General features: G+C 37.7%; 1 protein-coding gene across 1 annotated transcript in view; it reads left to right on the top strand.

Annotated features, from left to right (window-relative positions):
* Positions 1–11,492, top strand: part of LOC149575334 (uncharacterized) — a 51,824-nt gene extending 40,332 nt beyond the window's left edge. The window contains exon 3 of the mRNA XM_089815106.1: positions 9,602–11,492. Coding sequence (XP_089671232.1) covers positions 9,602–11,175 — 1,574 coding nt within the window. The 3' untranslated portion in view covers positions 11,176–11,492. The remainder of the gene's footprint in view (positions 1–9,601) is intronic.
* The last annotated feature ends 4,206 nt before the right edge of the window (positions 11,493–15,698 follow it).

Genomic DNA, 15,698 nt, shown 5'->3' with positions numbered 1-15,698 from the left:
GAGGTTAGGGACGTCTTCCCTCTTCCCCAGTATTGTGCACAACATAGAGGTACAACTAGGTTTAGGGGAGATCGTGGTTATAGACCACCACAACAACAACAGAACTATGACCTCAATTGAGCTACTGGGAAGATCACATTGACTACATATAATGGCTCAAGAGATACGAGTGCACGAGCTTGGGTTCACAAGTTGGACATATCTTTCATTGCGGCCCATGCCTGAGCGTGAGACTATTTAGTTTGCTGTGTTGCATCTAGAGGGGATTGCTTATGATTGGTGGCACCATGGATTGGTCACCCAGGATCACGCCTTAGTGCATTCCTATGTTGAGTTCACTGAGCGACTCATTACACGGTTTGATCGTGAGGATATAGAACTTTACTATAGAGAGTTGGCTCATCTGAGACAAATTGGTCATGCAGAAGATTATATTAATGAGTTCCAGCATATTGCGGTTATGGTACTTGATATGCCCCAAAAGCGTAGTGTAATGCTATTCATCGAGGGATTGCAGGACAGGGTTAAGGGATTGGTTTGTGCTTTCTAGCCGGCCACTCTTAAGGATGCTATTGATGTGACATTGAGATTGGACACCACTCCTACTTATCCATCGGATAAAAGGCCATTCAGAGATTCACGACCTCCACAGAAGGCCAACACCTCACAACTTAGGGATGGTCAGTTAGCTAGACCTCCTAGGATGGACCCAGAGACACAAAATGATTTGAGGAGGAAGAAACTATGCTTCTCATGCAAAGAACCTTGGGAGCCAGGGCACTGTTGCATGGGTAAAGGAAAGGTTCATTTGATTGAGGTGACTTTTGAGTTAGGAGATGAGGATGTTATCGACATTGATGTTGAGGATAGTACGAAGGATGTTGAGCAGGTACAGACACAATTGGAGTTAGATACCCTTGAGCCCATGGCATCAGCCAAAGTAGCTATGGCTAACCTCTCTAGCTATCCTAAGTTTCATGCCTTCGGGTTGAGAGGTACACTAAAGGGCGAGCGGGTCACAAGCTTGGTAGACACAGGTGCTACGCATAACTTTATTGATCAGAAGTTGGTTGAGAGGCGTGGGTTATAATATGAGGAGTTTGGTGGTTTCGGAGTGAAGGTGGTAGATGGTGCAGTTTTGGGTTGCACCAAACGGATTCCATAGCTTAGTATTTTGATTGGGGATTATACTCTAACCGATGATTTTTATGTGCTTCCTATAGAGGATTATGATGTGGTTTTGTGCATGCAGTGGTTATAGGGGATTGGGCGTTACATTAATGATCACCACCATATGCAGTTAGAGTTCCTTTCTAGGGGGAAGAAGATTATTTTGAGGGCAGCTTTAGATGGTGGACCTAGAGAGGTGACTTCTCGTAGGATGGAGACTATCCTTAGACATAATGATGTGCTTTGGGCTATGCATTGTTTGGTTAAGTCTAAAACACCCACACCTCAGGATGATCGTGTATTTCATGTTGACATTCAGTCAGTTATGGATCGTCATAGGAGAGTTTTCAGTGACATACCTCCTGGAGTGCCTCCAGATAGAGGTTTTGAGCATGGTATAGAGTTGGAGGATGGAGCAAAGCCAGTAATGACTACACCATATTGTCATCCTAGAGCCTATAAGGATGAAATTGAGAAGACTATTCATGAATTGTTGGATATGGGTTTCATTTGACCAAGTTCTAGCTCCTTTGCTTCTTCAGTAGTGCTTGTTAAGAAGAAGGATGGGACTCTACGAGTGTGTGTAGATTATAGAGCGTTGAACAAAAGGACAATCAAGAACAGATATCCTATTCCACGCATTGATGAGTTGTTTGATGAGCTTTATGGAGCTATTTACTTCTTTAAGATTGATCTTTGCTTAGGGTACCATTAGATATGTGTACGAGCAGAGGATGTACACAAGACTGCCTTCCTTTGTCACTATGGACACTACGAGTTTTTGGTAATGCCCTTTGGCCTTACCAACGCACCAACTACTTTCCAGTCCTGTATGAGGCATATCTTCAACAAGCAGTTGAGGAAGTCAGTTCTAGTATTTTTTGACGACATATTGATTTACAGTCATACTTGGGAGCATCATATCGGACATGTTGAGGAGGTACTTAGCATAATGGAGAGTCAATCTCTATTTGCTAAGCTATCCAAATGTGAGTTTGGATTGAGGTAGGTATTATATTTGGGCCATGTGACCAGTGCTGATGGGGTGAAGCTGCATGAGGAGAAGATTCAGGTGATTCAGAATTGGCCAAGCCCTCATAACATTACTGAGTTACGTGGATTCCTTGGTTTGTGTGCTTATTACAGAAGATTTGTGAAAGGTTCTCTCAGTTGGCAACACCTTTGACAGATCTCACAAAGAAAGGGGTGTTCAGATGGACAGAACTAGCACAGGGGGTTTTTGATAGACGCAAGGAGGTTGAGTACTTGTCCCGTTTTGGCACTACCTGATTTCTCGCAGCCATTTGTCCTAGAGTGTGATGCTTCGGGCTTGGGTATAGGAGCAGTGTTGATGCATAATAGACACCCCATTGCCTATGAGAGTAGGAAGTTGCAAAACAATGAAAAGTTGTACTCTACCAATGATAAGGAAATGTTGGCTATTATGCATGCGTTAGCCAAGTTTAGACAGTATCTCATTGACAACAAATTTGTGGTAAGAACTAACCATAATAGTCTGAAATATTTCCTAAATAAAACTGAGCTCAATGATCGACAACAAAAATGGGTTAGCAAAATTCAGGCTTATGACTTCAATATCGAATTCATAAAGGGGAAGAATAATACTGTGGCTGATGCACTCTCTAGGAAACCCTCATTGGCTGCCTTATGTTCATTGAGCAAGATTTCAGCAGATTGGAAGGCTCAACTTTTAGTTGAGTACTCCAAGAATCAACATGCTTGTGAGATCATGGAGGGTTTGATAGTGGATAACAGCTATAGTGTGGTAGATCATATTATCTACTAGAAGGGCAGGGTTTATCTTGTTCTGGGTTCTCAGTTGAAGGAACAAATTTTGCATACTCTCCATGATACTCCTACAGCAGGACATCTAGGATATGGTAAGACTTATAGGGAGGTTTGTGAGAGATTCTCTTGGAAGGGTCTCAAAGACGATGTTTTACGCCATGTTTGTGAGTGTATGACTTGTCAGCACAACAAGTTGGAGCATACCTACCCAGCGAGTTTATTACAACCCTTACCTATACCAGAACAGAAGTGGATAGGGATCTCTATGGATTTCATTACAGGTCTTTCTCAGGTTTAGGGGAAAGATTGTATTTATGTTGTTGTGGATAGGCTAACCAAGTATGCCCACTTCTTTCCCATTGCATTAAATTTTACAGCATCACAGGTGGCTGAGTTATTTTTTAGGGAGGTGTTTAGACTCCATGGTCTTCTCAAGACCATTGTGAGTGACATGGACAATAGGTTCATGAGTTCCTTTTGGCAGGAACTTCTTAGGCTAACAGGCACTGCGTTGACACCTAGTACTAGTTACCACGGTCAAACTGATGGATAGACCGAAATAGGCAACAAGTGGGTTGAGGGATATTTGCATAACTATGTGTCAAGGCAGCAAAAAGCATGGGTACGTTGGTTGTATTTGGGTGAGTATTGTTATAATACCACGCACCATATGTCCATTGGCATGATGCCTTTTAGAGCTCTCTATGGATATGAGGCATTATCTTTTATTGATTTGGCACTTAGTGACAGTAGATTACCCTTGGCTCAAGCTTGGTTATAGAAGAACCAGGATATCATGAGATATCTTAGGGAGAATTTACAGCAAGCTCAAAATCAGCAAAAGATATACGCTAACAGACATAGGATTGAGGTGGATGATATGGTCTTTTTGCGCTTACAACCATATCGACAAAGCACCCTGAAAAGGGGGAGAGCTGAAAAGCTCCAACCATGTTTTTATGGTTCATATCGGGTCATCAGGCGAGTGGGGGAGGTTGCATATAAGGTTGAGTTACCTCCTGGCAATAGAATTCATAATGTATTCCATGTATCTTGCCTGAAAAAGGCCCTTGGACCACATATTACAGTTTCACCTGAGTTACCTCCCATGGATGAGGAAGGTAAATTGATTTTGGTTCCTAATGAGATTCTGGAGGTAAGGGACCGACGGTTGAGAAGCAGGGTGATTCGAGAGTATTTGGTACGATGGAGAGATCTTCCCCTAGAGGATGCCACTTGGGAGGGTGAGAGCATTTTACAGCATCCAACATTACAATTGCTTGTGGGCAAGCATCTCCGAGAGGGGAGGACTGTCGTGTCCCCTCTTTAACTCCATCTAGCAGAGACTTGTGAGTCAACTTATTATGGGGTCTTGTAGGTTGACAGGGTTGGATAGAGATCGAGTATGGTTATACAATGTTGGGAATTTGGTGTTCTGGCAGTTGTTCAGTTTTGAGACGTTTCTTGTTTTTAGGAGGCAGTTCTTAAAATTATGGGATTATTCCTACTTTTAGGAGGGATGATCATGCCTAGGGTTGAACCTCCATCAGATGATTCCTTGAGTTCAGTTTTAGAGGAACAGGGTTTGTTTCTTGAGTTTTAGGAGCATCTCTAGATTTTAGGGATGAGATTGCTAGTGGATCCTTGATTTCAGACTTCAGTCACAGACAGGTGACAAGATGATTTCATGGCTTATAGTGTCATTGGGGCATTTTGTAGCTACTTGGGTTATATTTTTAATATTTCCTAAGTTAGCGTTTAATAATTAAATAAGACTAAGTTATAGCCATTTTGGAGTAATAAGGGGTTTTTTTTGCCTCATCTGGATGCATATCCATTGGTGTAATAGCTTGTTGGAAAGGTCTTGAACTTTTCTAAATATTTCTCTTTTGGCTCAGAGCATTTCGGTGAACGAATTTCTTTCTATTGGGAAAAAGGTCATTTTTTGGATACTCGACCACTTAAAAAAGAAGAAATATATTATTTTATAACCCAACACCACATGGAGACACTTTTAGGGTTTGAGCTAAGTATGATGGGTTATAAGGAGGTAAAGACAAAGTTCCAAGGCATTATTGACATATTACATCTTGAATTTGTGATTTGGGCTTTGATTGAGCTTTCAGCACTTGGGACGCCAACCCCACTTGCTTTGCCTGTTTGGGATGTAGCCCCCAAAACAGTGGTTTGGATTCATTGCAGTTAGAAGCATTTTGGAGATTGTGCATTGTTTCTTCTGGGGAATACAGTATTGAGTAAGAGTTTTAGCTGGGGTTTGGGCATTCTATCCATGTGTGGGCACTTGTAGTTGTACGGCAGCACCTGGCAGCCATATTCTTTCCCATGCGCAGCATTTGAGAGCTGGAATCTGACCGTAGCTTCCTTTTGGGCTCATATTTCTCCTTCATGCCTTCAGGTTGGGTTTATCCTTGGTTGTAATCATTTGGATATTGTTGTAAATCTTCACCTGGTTACAAAATAGGTTTTATATTCAAAAATCTGTTTAAAGCGAAATTGCTTTGGTTGTATTTGGAATACATTTTCAGAATTGGTTCATGTTATTGTACTTCTATTATTACTTATTGCAAAATCACCAAAAACATAAAATAATCAAACCCTTCTACAACTTCGTCTAGCTTTGCAAGAAAATTTTAATAAACAGGGAAAACAAATTTAAAAATAATAAAATTACAGCAGATCAGCAGAAGAGATCCATCAGGGATCTTTCAAGAAATCCAAGGAGGCACAAAACAACATTCAACGAGCAGGGAGTTCAGAGTAGTGCAAAGCAATGCGAAGTGGAGCAGCAGTAGTGATTGTGGAGGTGTGAAGCAATGTGACTCGAAGTCCCTGATCAGGGAGGGGGACTAGGTCTTGTCTGAGTAAGACAACTCAACTCCAGAGAGTTGGAGTTGCGCTGATGAGTTCCAACAACATAGAGTGTTGGGGTTGTGGAATCTACGTGTTGAGCTACAACCAAGGGGGTGAAGTGTAGTTGGTGTGTTGGTGTTCTAAGAGCGCATGCATATCCAGGGGTGGGACCTTGTACAGAGTGCTTGGGTAGTGATCAACAACATAGTTGAAAGTGATGTAACCGGGCTAGGGGCCATCTGTTGAAATCAATAAAGCTACTTATTTGCCCCAATTATTGTGTTCATTGTTGTGTTGAATTGTTCCATTGTACAAAGAAGATATTGTGATTGCATTAACAAGTGTGCAAGTGTTTGAGCTTGGATCTCTAGTGGAAGGCATAGTATGGGATCGTTCGGTGCTGCACGGGGGTAAAATGATATTATAGTAGTAATATCAGTTATAATGATAAGATCATATGTGTAAATACACAGACACATATATATTAATATTCCATATAATTATTAATAATAATAAAACCAAAAAATATATGTATGTATGTAATACATAAGATAGTACCATAATCACTCAACTAATAAGGATTATAATCAAACTTATATATATATATATATATATATATATATATATATATATATATATAAGGATTATAATATTCCATATAATTATTAATAATAATAAAACCAAAAAATATATGTATGTATGTAATACATAAGATAGTACCATAATCACTCAACTAATAAGGATTATAATCAAACTTATATATATATATATGGAGAGAGAGAGGGGGGGAGGGGGGAGGGATGGTAATGATAAGATCTTTGTTGTTACTTTAGTGATTAAGAAGGAAGGCTGAAGCAACTCAAGGAATGGTGGTCGAAATCCCAAAATGATAGTTCCCAAGATAGGGTGGGGATCAACAACCCTCTAATCCTTGAGGGCAAAAGTCCTAAGGGACGGCTTGGATCTGTGTAAAATTTTAGGGAATCTATCAAGTGGTCTCTAAGCACCTTGGATTATTATCAGACCTCTTTCCATAAACAAAGTAATAGAGGATCAAGCTTAGCAACATGAAATATAGATAGCATATGAAATTAAATTACTTATGTAATACAATGGATGATTTAAAAGGAACAAAGAAGCCCTCTGAATGCAACGGGATACAACCCTTCCCATTCGATGTGCCCCACATGTGTTGGGCCTACTTGAATAAGGGGGAGAATTTATTGCAGTTTCAGTTGTCCATACTGTAATTATTTTCTATATTTTTCTCCTCGCTAAAGAAATTAATATGTGGTCATGGATAGTGAAGCCAGATCTGTTATTGGTACTCTCTATTTTTCTTGGAACTAAAATTTCTATGAATCCACTTTCTCCATCTCTCAGGTATGATGGTGAAGATATCTAGGAATTTTCCATTGTTTGAGGTCAGTGAATATATTATATAGTTTCATGTTTTTTTTCTCTGAAAATCTCAGTGAAGAATTGAATGATAAACAATACTTTGATATCTTTTTGGAAGATTATATTAACCTGTTAATTAATTTCATCATGACTATGAATAGATGTGGGCACATAGTATCTTCTAGCCTTAGCCCACAATAACAAGAAAGAATTCTCAGTCATGCCTTATGGAGCAATAGTTTAGTTAAGAGTGAAAAGACAAGTGTTGCTCCTGCTGTTTTCAGGATCAGTAACCAGCTGTATCTGTTAAAGCCTTGATATGACAAGTTTGATAATGATCTGTTTTTTCTTGCTTCTATGAAGAGTGGCTTATCTCTTGCATGACAATGGTGTCATCTGTTAACCTTTGCTGAATCACAAATTCAGATTGATGCAAGACAATGCCAGGCAAAAGTGAAAGAAACTATCATGCTATGAGCTTTAAACTGTTTTGATAAGTTATGTTGCACAGATTGGTCTGTAATGAGTTATGGTTGGATATTATTGTTGATTTTGGATTTAGTACTGATCTAAGATCTCAAAGTATAGTGCTTAGCGTTCCCTGTTACTTCTTATAGCCATTGCCTAGTTTGATTCGTTGAATTGGGTTTATTATTATAATATTATAAACCTGATTGAGAATTGATTTGCTGAATAATTCTGTTGATGAATCTATTTTTTGATCCAGATTATTGCATCGTAGTGGTGATGCCAAAAGCATTCTTCTCTTCCATGCAACTGTGAAAGGTCGGCAAGGACAGCCTATTATTGGGCTGCTTTTGAGCTGGGAAATCTTGGCTCATGGATTCGGAGGAAAATATTCCTAAATCCTTGCCTATTCCACTCAATTTTTATTTTCAGATGCTGTAATTTTTCCATGAAGTTAAACATGGCATAGATTTCTAAAATCCTCCAGTTCCCTCATTTATATAAAAATGTGTTTGTGGCAATCACACATTTTCAATTGAGGTACAGTCTCACATCATCTGCTTTCTGTATACATGCAAACTGCTTTCTGTATACAAGCAAATTCAATGTACTTCATTCAAACCACATCCCTAGAGAAAGTATATGAGAAAGACTTATCAGCTTGTAAACCTCATACCTGCATGTAGAGACATCTTTTTTGGACAGGCATACAAGATAAATTTCTTTTCATGAGAGGAAATTTTCAGTTGCCTTTGCTTAACTTGGTCCTTTCTTTATTTCAACCATACAGATAAACCGTAAAACACCCACAGATAAGTATACTTCATAATAATTTTTTTAAAGAAGAATACATTTTAGAATAAACATCGCTGTCTTATGCATGGAAATGTCTGGAGCGTAGGATCAAGTGCTTCTATTGGTTTAGTAGGTATCTTCAGAAGAAACTCATTTTGCTAGAGCAGCTTGATTTTCCATTTCTAAAAATTGCAATTACAAGTATCTTGCCCTTCTCACTTGTCATTTGAGGCATAATTAAAGCTAATTCCTTTACATGAATCGCAGTTGCGTTGCACTATTTTTAAAGATTGAAAAATCTTTTCTGTATATATTTGAATGTTTATGTCCATTCAAACAATATCACATTTTAGGAACTATTTATTTGTTTTGTATGCCAAGTAAAGAGCTTTAAACCCATCGGGGAAGACTGGAAATGAGTTCAACATTGGGATAGGGTCGAAATGTGATTTTTAACAGAGATGGATGTTTTGTTGGATTTGTAACACAAAATCCTTTTTTCCCAAAATTTGTATGGTATATATGCCTAAGGAAACCATTAGCTTAATTTCTTGACAGCATAGTCATCTAGAGATGTAGGGGTATCTGCACAGGGAAACTGTTGCAGATGATTTTATATAGATATAAATATGTTCACTAGAAGGTTTGGTGCACAGCTATGGATATAGTTCTCGTCCTACACTGAAGTCCTGATGAGTAGACTTTGATGGTTTGGTCACAATTCCAATCATGTGATATAATAACTTAAATGCATAGAGATCTTCAGATTAGTTTGTGAATTTTATCTGGCAAGATTTTCTCCAGAATGTTATGCTGCTGTCAAAGGAAATAACCAAAACATTTGTCAGCTGCACTTAATAGTTTGGCTCAGAACTGGCGTGCATGTCTCAAATGCTTAGAATTTTTTACTATAGTTGTGGGTGCATGTAAGGAATATAACAATTTTCAAGTTTAACATAAAATCAACATCTATGGTCTCTCCTTGTGACAAATAGGAGCTAAGGTAAATTTAAGGCCATTGTGCTATTTTTCTTCAAGTCATCCCCAAATATCTAAATTGTTTCTTTGTTAATACTTGTTTTCTCAGATTCTCGGGTTCTATCTATTCCAATATCAAGGAATCTTGCACATGAGCTAGATGGAAGGCATTACGATGATCCCATTGAAGGCCATACAAGTATGATTAACAAAATTGAACTTGATCAGGCCGATTTCTCTAGTTCTTTTCCAAGGCATAAGTCTGCTGAGAAGAATATATGTGCTATTGCTGATGCGGGTGTTTCCAAGTGGCAGTTGAAAGGAAAACGTAATGCAAGACATGTGAATAAGAGGAAATCATATAATACCAGCGAGAGGACTTCGGTTGAGGTGGACAATAAATGCACAGTGGTTATTTCTGCAAAATCTTCTGAAGACAAACTTTTTGTAAATGGGGAACCTAAAACAGAGACTGTCGCTGGGACTGCTAAAGTGGAACCGGAAGCCTCCTCTAAGATTGAGAGGCAGTTGGGCAATTTTTCTATTCCTGAATGCCATCAAATATATGATTCTGCTAAAAGCGATAGTATGGACCTTGCTGATGAAAGACAACAAAGAACACGAAGTTCACCAACAAGGAAAAAGGCAGAGGTGAAGAGTCTTTTAAGTCAAGAAAATTTTAAAGATCCTACTCAGGAAACAAAATCTTTAGGCATTTCACATCAAAATTCTCAATTTCTTTTGCCACCATCATGGGAAATTAGAAAACAGGAGTGTTTACATTTTGATGAATTGCTGCAAAACCAGCAGCTACATCAGACAGGCAGCACACAGACTCTCTGGGAAACAAATTTAGAAGACTCTGATTCTAAAACTTTTCCAAGGCCATTGTGTGAAGCACTTAAATCTCTAGATCAAATACAATTCAGACAATCTGATTCCTTAGGGGTCCCCAGGTTCTGGCAATTATCAGAACAGATTTCTACAAAATCCAGTTTGTTTGATGTGCAGATTGATGTGCGAGCAAGCTATAAAGGGGAACATGTTCCTTTAGTTTCTTTCATGAGTAAATTAAATGGGAAGGCCATTATAGGGCATCCTGTTGCAGTGGAGACTCTGGAAGATGGTTACTCTGATTTGATTCTTGCAGAGGATGGCTACTTAAACCATTCTTTTTCCAAGTTCCGACCAGATGGTGTTGATAAAGTTAAAGGTGGAGCACTTCAACCCGTGTGGCGAACTGCCAGAAGAACTTCAATGCAGCGTAACCGTCGACCTTGTTCCTTGCTGAATGACAATTCCAATTCATCACAGTATCTAACCCATGGAAATAGACAGCCACTGGGGAAAGTTTATCCAGGCATTCTTAAACATAAAATTCGATATATCAGGAAGAAAATGCATTATTCTACATTAGATAAGAAACTACCAAAGAGATTCTTGAAAAATGTTGATTTGCCATCACGGAAGACGAGAACATTGTCTTCTATAACTGTTGAACATAATTTAACAAATGAGACTAATGGATCAGCCCACCCAATTAAAATGCCTGAAGTTTCTCCAGTTAGTTGTATTCCAATTAAGCTTGTATTTAGTAGGATAAAGGAAGTAGTTGGCAGTACGTCAAAATCAGGGAGTCATAGGTTGTCATGCACCAGTTTAGCTGTAGAGAAACCAAAATAGTCACTTTGGTTAGAGAAGTATAAGATGAACCAATTTATTGTGAGACCCCGGTGCCTTATTTTTGCAGCTTTCAGATAGATTATATTCTATGCGGGGTAAGTGGGAAGCATCTCACTCTAATTGTACCAGATAGTCAAGAAAACATGTTATTCTGTCTACTTTGATAGTAGATGTGAAAAAACAGCTCTATCAGTTCTAGATTCATACAATTGCATGAATGGATTTGATTTGCATAAAAATGAGATCCGTAGTCTAGAAAATTCTATTTCCATTATATCAATGTGAAATTATGAAGATTGCACAGGCTTCATCCTGCATTTTATGTTGCAGTCTGATGGTATGCTCGATCTTATGAATGTAACTTTCTGTATGATATTGAGATCTTCTATTTCTTGTTGCATCAAATGATTGCATCTCAATGTATCTTTTCATCATGCATTGAGATTTAAAAGTAGTAGCATGACATCATCAGTTGGCTACAAAGACATTTAAGCGTAATTTTCCTGTAACTAAGAAAATGATATGGTGGAATACATATTCTGTTCAGTGCTTTAATTGTCAACAAATAAATAAATTTGTCAGAGAACTCATTAACTCACTCAATTCAGTTGATGGAACTTAATATGTACACAGCGACTCTTTCTTTCTTGATGGGAGATTATACGCAATATGAACAGTTCGAATATGCAAGCACTTTTATGATGCCTTCATTTGGTCAATTGGTTGGTTTGTATTTTATTTTGAATATCGAAGTACCAAATAGTCAATCATTGTGAGTTCTTTACGTTCACTGTATTTACTCATTGGTTGCAAGAACATTTTTTGTTTCAGTGTTGCACAATATGTACAGTGGTATCATAAGATTGAGCATCATTTTTTGTTCTAGTATGATAGTTTGAGGTGTTAATTTATCTGAATGCTTTTTAATTGCTGAAATCTAGTTGTTTAGAACTGTGCACATGTGCCCTTTAAACTCTGGTTGATTGAGTTTTCTGTGATGATCCTGTTTGGAATGTTCTATCACAAGAAAGATAGTGCATCCTTGACTTGCAAAGCAGGAAAAAAAACAAATCACATTTCTACTTAGATGACATTCCAGGGTTCAATTTATCCATAGTTTATCTAGAATTTTTTTGCACATCAAGTCCATTCCTTATGCAACATAACCATGGCATAAAAACCAATTTTATAGGATACAGAACAAAGAGATGAGATGTTTTGATTGTCTAATCTTATCTTTAAAGCACTATTAGTGTACATTGAACTGAGATGATTCTCAAAGATATTTGAAGCATAGGTTAATTTGATTGCAGTCAAATTATAAACCATTTATTTAATGAAGGCAATTCAGAATCCCAGAGGGCACTGCACTTTCAAACCCATCATATTCAGTCACAATTACCATCTTTAAGATGTAGTCATATGCAGTATACAGTCAAATGGCGAGAATGATGATTTTTGGGTTTCTAATAATCTGAAAACTGTGGTCAACTGCATGAGAACCGATTCTATTGGCATGTATGATTTGGATGAAGCCAAATGTGGTCTCTGTCGAGTACATGAAATTGTGTGCATAAAGATTCCTTTTCCACTATGTTCAGTTCTCCAGTTGGAGGCCCACTGCTTGCTCCAAAATGGCTCAGGAGGGGGAGTAACAACAAGAGTGCTTTAGGAGTACCTCAGGCATTGCCATAGGTGCCAACATGTCATGGGCACAAAAGCAATAAAATAAAAATTAAAAAATAGAAACCCTAAAATGCAAGATATAATTAAACTTCAGCCCTTTTCAACTTCTTTTCTCCAACACAACTGATTCTAGTATTAAGTGACAAAATTGTGAAAAAGGAATGTGTTGTTCACAATAGAGGGGTGTTGGCCCTCAATCCCCTTAAAAGATCTCCACTCCTAGTACCCCTTGGTTATTGGGATCTCTTGTCACTTATAAACCTTTTACACTGAGGATGTATTGTTGTGAAGACCGAAATTAACAGCTTATACATAATCTGTATGACTATTGGAAGCATCTAACTATGAAAGATCAAACGAAGCATGCATGCGTTCTCTCTCTCTATCACACACACCCATAACTAGTTGCATGCGCTCTCCCTCTCACACACATAACTAGTTACATGCTCTCTCTCCCCCTCTCTCTCTCTCACACACACCCAGTTAGTTGTACCCACCAACAGCAAGGAATAATTTCTTTTTGCATACTTGACCCGGTACTAGATTCAACAACTTAATTTATTCATAAGCTGAAATTGAATGTGCTAGTGGCATCATCATAATTGAGCTATAGTTCAACCTTTTTTAATGCAAAGCAACTATACCCCTTCTGAATTTTTTAACATCCTAGAGCAAATATTTTGTAATATCTAATCATGTTTAATTATTAATTTCCATGTAATAATTTGTACTTCGTAAACAATATATTTTTTCAATTATTATTTGTTAATTAGTCAAATTTGCACAATTAAATATCTCCTTAAAAGATAACAATCAGATTGTTGGCTTTTGACCCTCTCTTCTTGATCTATATTGTTGGGTGTCTATTTCTTCGAGACCTTTGATCTTAGGTAACATCAAGCTATTCCCCTTTGCTAAGGATTCTTTTATTGTTGTTTTTACTTCTTCTAATGAATGTGATTTGGTGTTGAGCAAGTTGTGGGTGTGGGGGAATCATTCCCTCTTGACTAAACCTTGGATAACCTCCTTTAACCCTCTTATTGAATTGCTTAGTGTGTGTCCTATGTGGGTAGGTCTTCCTAATCTCCCATACATTTTTGGGAAAATGCTTGCTTCAAGGCCATTGGTAATTTTCTTCGGTGTTTTAAAAGGTGGATGAGGCTACGATTCCAATGGGCATCTATCTTTTCTTGCATTCTAGTTGACATTTGCATCTGTACACGCCTTCTTGGGGAGGTAGTTCTCATGATAGAAGATTGGCCAAGCCCAACCAGTGGATTACAAGGGCCTCCCTTTTTAGTGTCAGTGGTGCTTCTTTATTGATCATTGGCTACGAATTGTTCTCTTGCATGTCAAAGAGGTACAACTTGGTGGAGGGACACAATTGATGATCATTTGACTATCTGTGCATTTGACTCTTCCTTTGATGACTCTTCACAAGTTAATGATGATTCCCCATAGGGTGATGCTTGTAGTGAGATAGCCCCCTTTGATCTAGTGGATCCAACCCCAACTCTATTGTGGATGCAACCCCCTCCGGCCATGTAGAGCCTTTTTGACTATTGTTACTCCTATCTCACACCAATTGTTGGTTTTTGAGTTGGAACATTGTCAATACTCTATTCTTCTTGTTGATCCTATTTAAAGAGGGTTCCACTACTTTCCCCTTGTGGTGGAAATGACCTTACAAAAAGTATTGCTTGGATGGTTGTCCGTAGGCAAAGAAAAAACACTGCTAACTTTCACTCTCCTCCTTAGGTGGTGTACAAGTTGTCTTTCCATTGTTAAGATGATTTATAAGTTGTTTTGCTAGTCTACTATTAAAGGTCTTTTTTGACCTTTTTGTAAATATTTGTTTTGGACAACCCTTGGGTCATATATAGAAAGGGTCAACCCCCATACTAGGTTGCTTAAATAACAAAAAGCAATCAATTTAACTCATAAATAAGACTAACTTGGAATTGTAATATTGTTCACTAAAACATTGATCAACTTAGCACGATGGCGGTTTCTATGTGAAATCATTCCTGGCAAATTGTGGATTTTCGTCTTATTCTTCTCATGTGGGTTCTGGCTTCAATTTAAGCATGGCAGTTCCATTCTTCAAAGGAGTAATAACCATATAATAAAAGATGTATTCATCATATGGTGGTAACTTACCCTTATTTGATGTCTCTTATATATCTTTTTCCTTTGATAGCCATAATCTTTCACATCCCTCTTGAACTTTGAGAAATTAAACGCACACACACACTTGGAGAAAATTAAATGCATGCACACACTTTGAGAAAATCAGATGCATGCGTGCTTCACATTTGATTAGGTTATTGTGCAAGACTATGTCCATGTTATATAACAAGATATTGATAATAACCAATAAAAAATGTTTTTTTTTCTATGTTGGGTGTCTCGACTTTATATTAGCACAATGGTTGATTATTGGGATTAACTAATTATCTATACCCTTCAAAAATATTTTAGAAGACCAAAATGAAATTACAACATTTTTACTAACATCAAAGATTGGCAAGATGGAATGCAACCAATAGAGTTGTAATAAGATTCTTATTCTCCTTTTTTGTCATTTCTATAGATGGTGTTGATCTATTAGTGAGATTTATCTAATTTAAATTTGGGGCTAGCAAAACATGTGCCCAAACATCAACACACATATAAAGTTTAGAAGCAAATTAACTCTTATATTTAAGAAGAATTTAGGGCTACGAACTAAATGGATAATCTTCTAGATATTTTGGTTCCAAAAGTAGAGGCATATATCATAATAAATTGTTGTGATGTGGAGCCTAATTAGATTTTGAGGTTTATTCAACGCAAAT

The sequence above is a fragment of the Cupressus sempervirens genome, chromosome 2 (genome assembly GCF_028749045.1).
Source record: "Cupressus sempervirens isolate cs-2001-9-10 chromosome 2, ASM2874904v1, whole genome shotgun sequence".
In the NCBI taxonomy this organism is placed as follows: Eukaryota; Viridiplantae; Streptophyta; class Pinopsida; order Cupressales; family Cupressaceae; genus Cupressus; species Cupressus sempervirens.
Note: the sequence above shows the minus strand (reverse complement) of the source record. Positions and strands in the feature narration are given on the sequence as shown.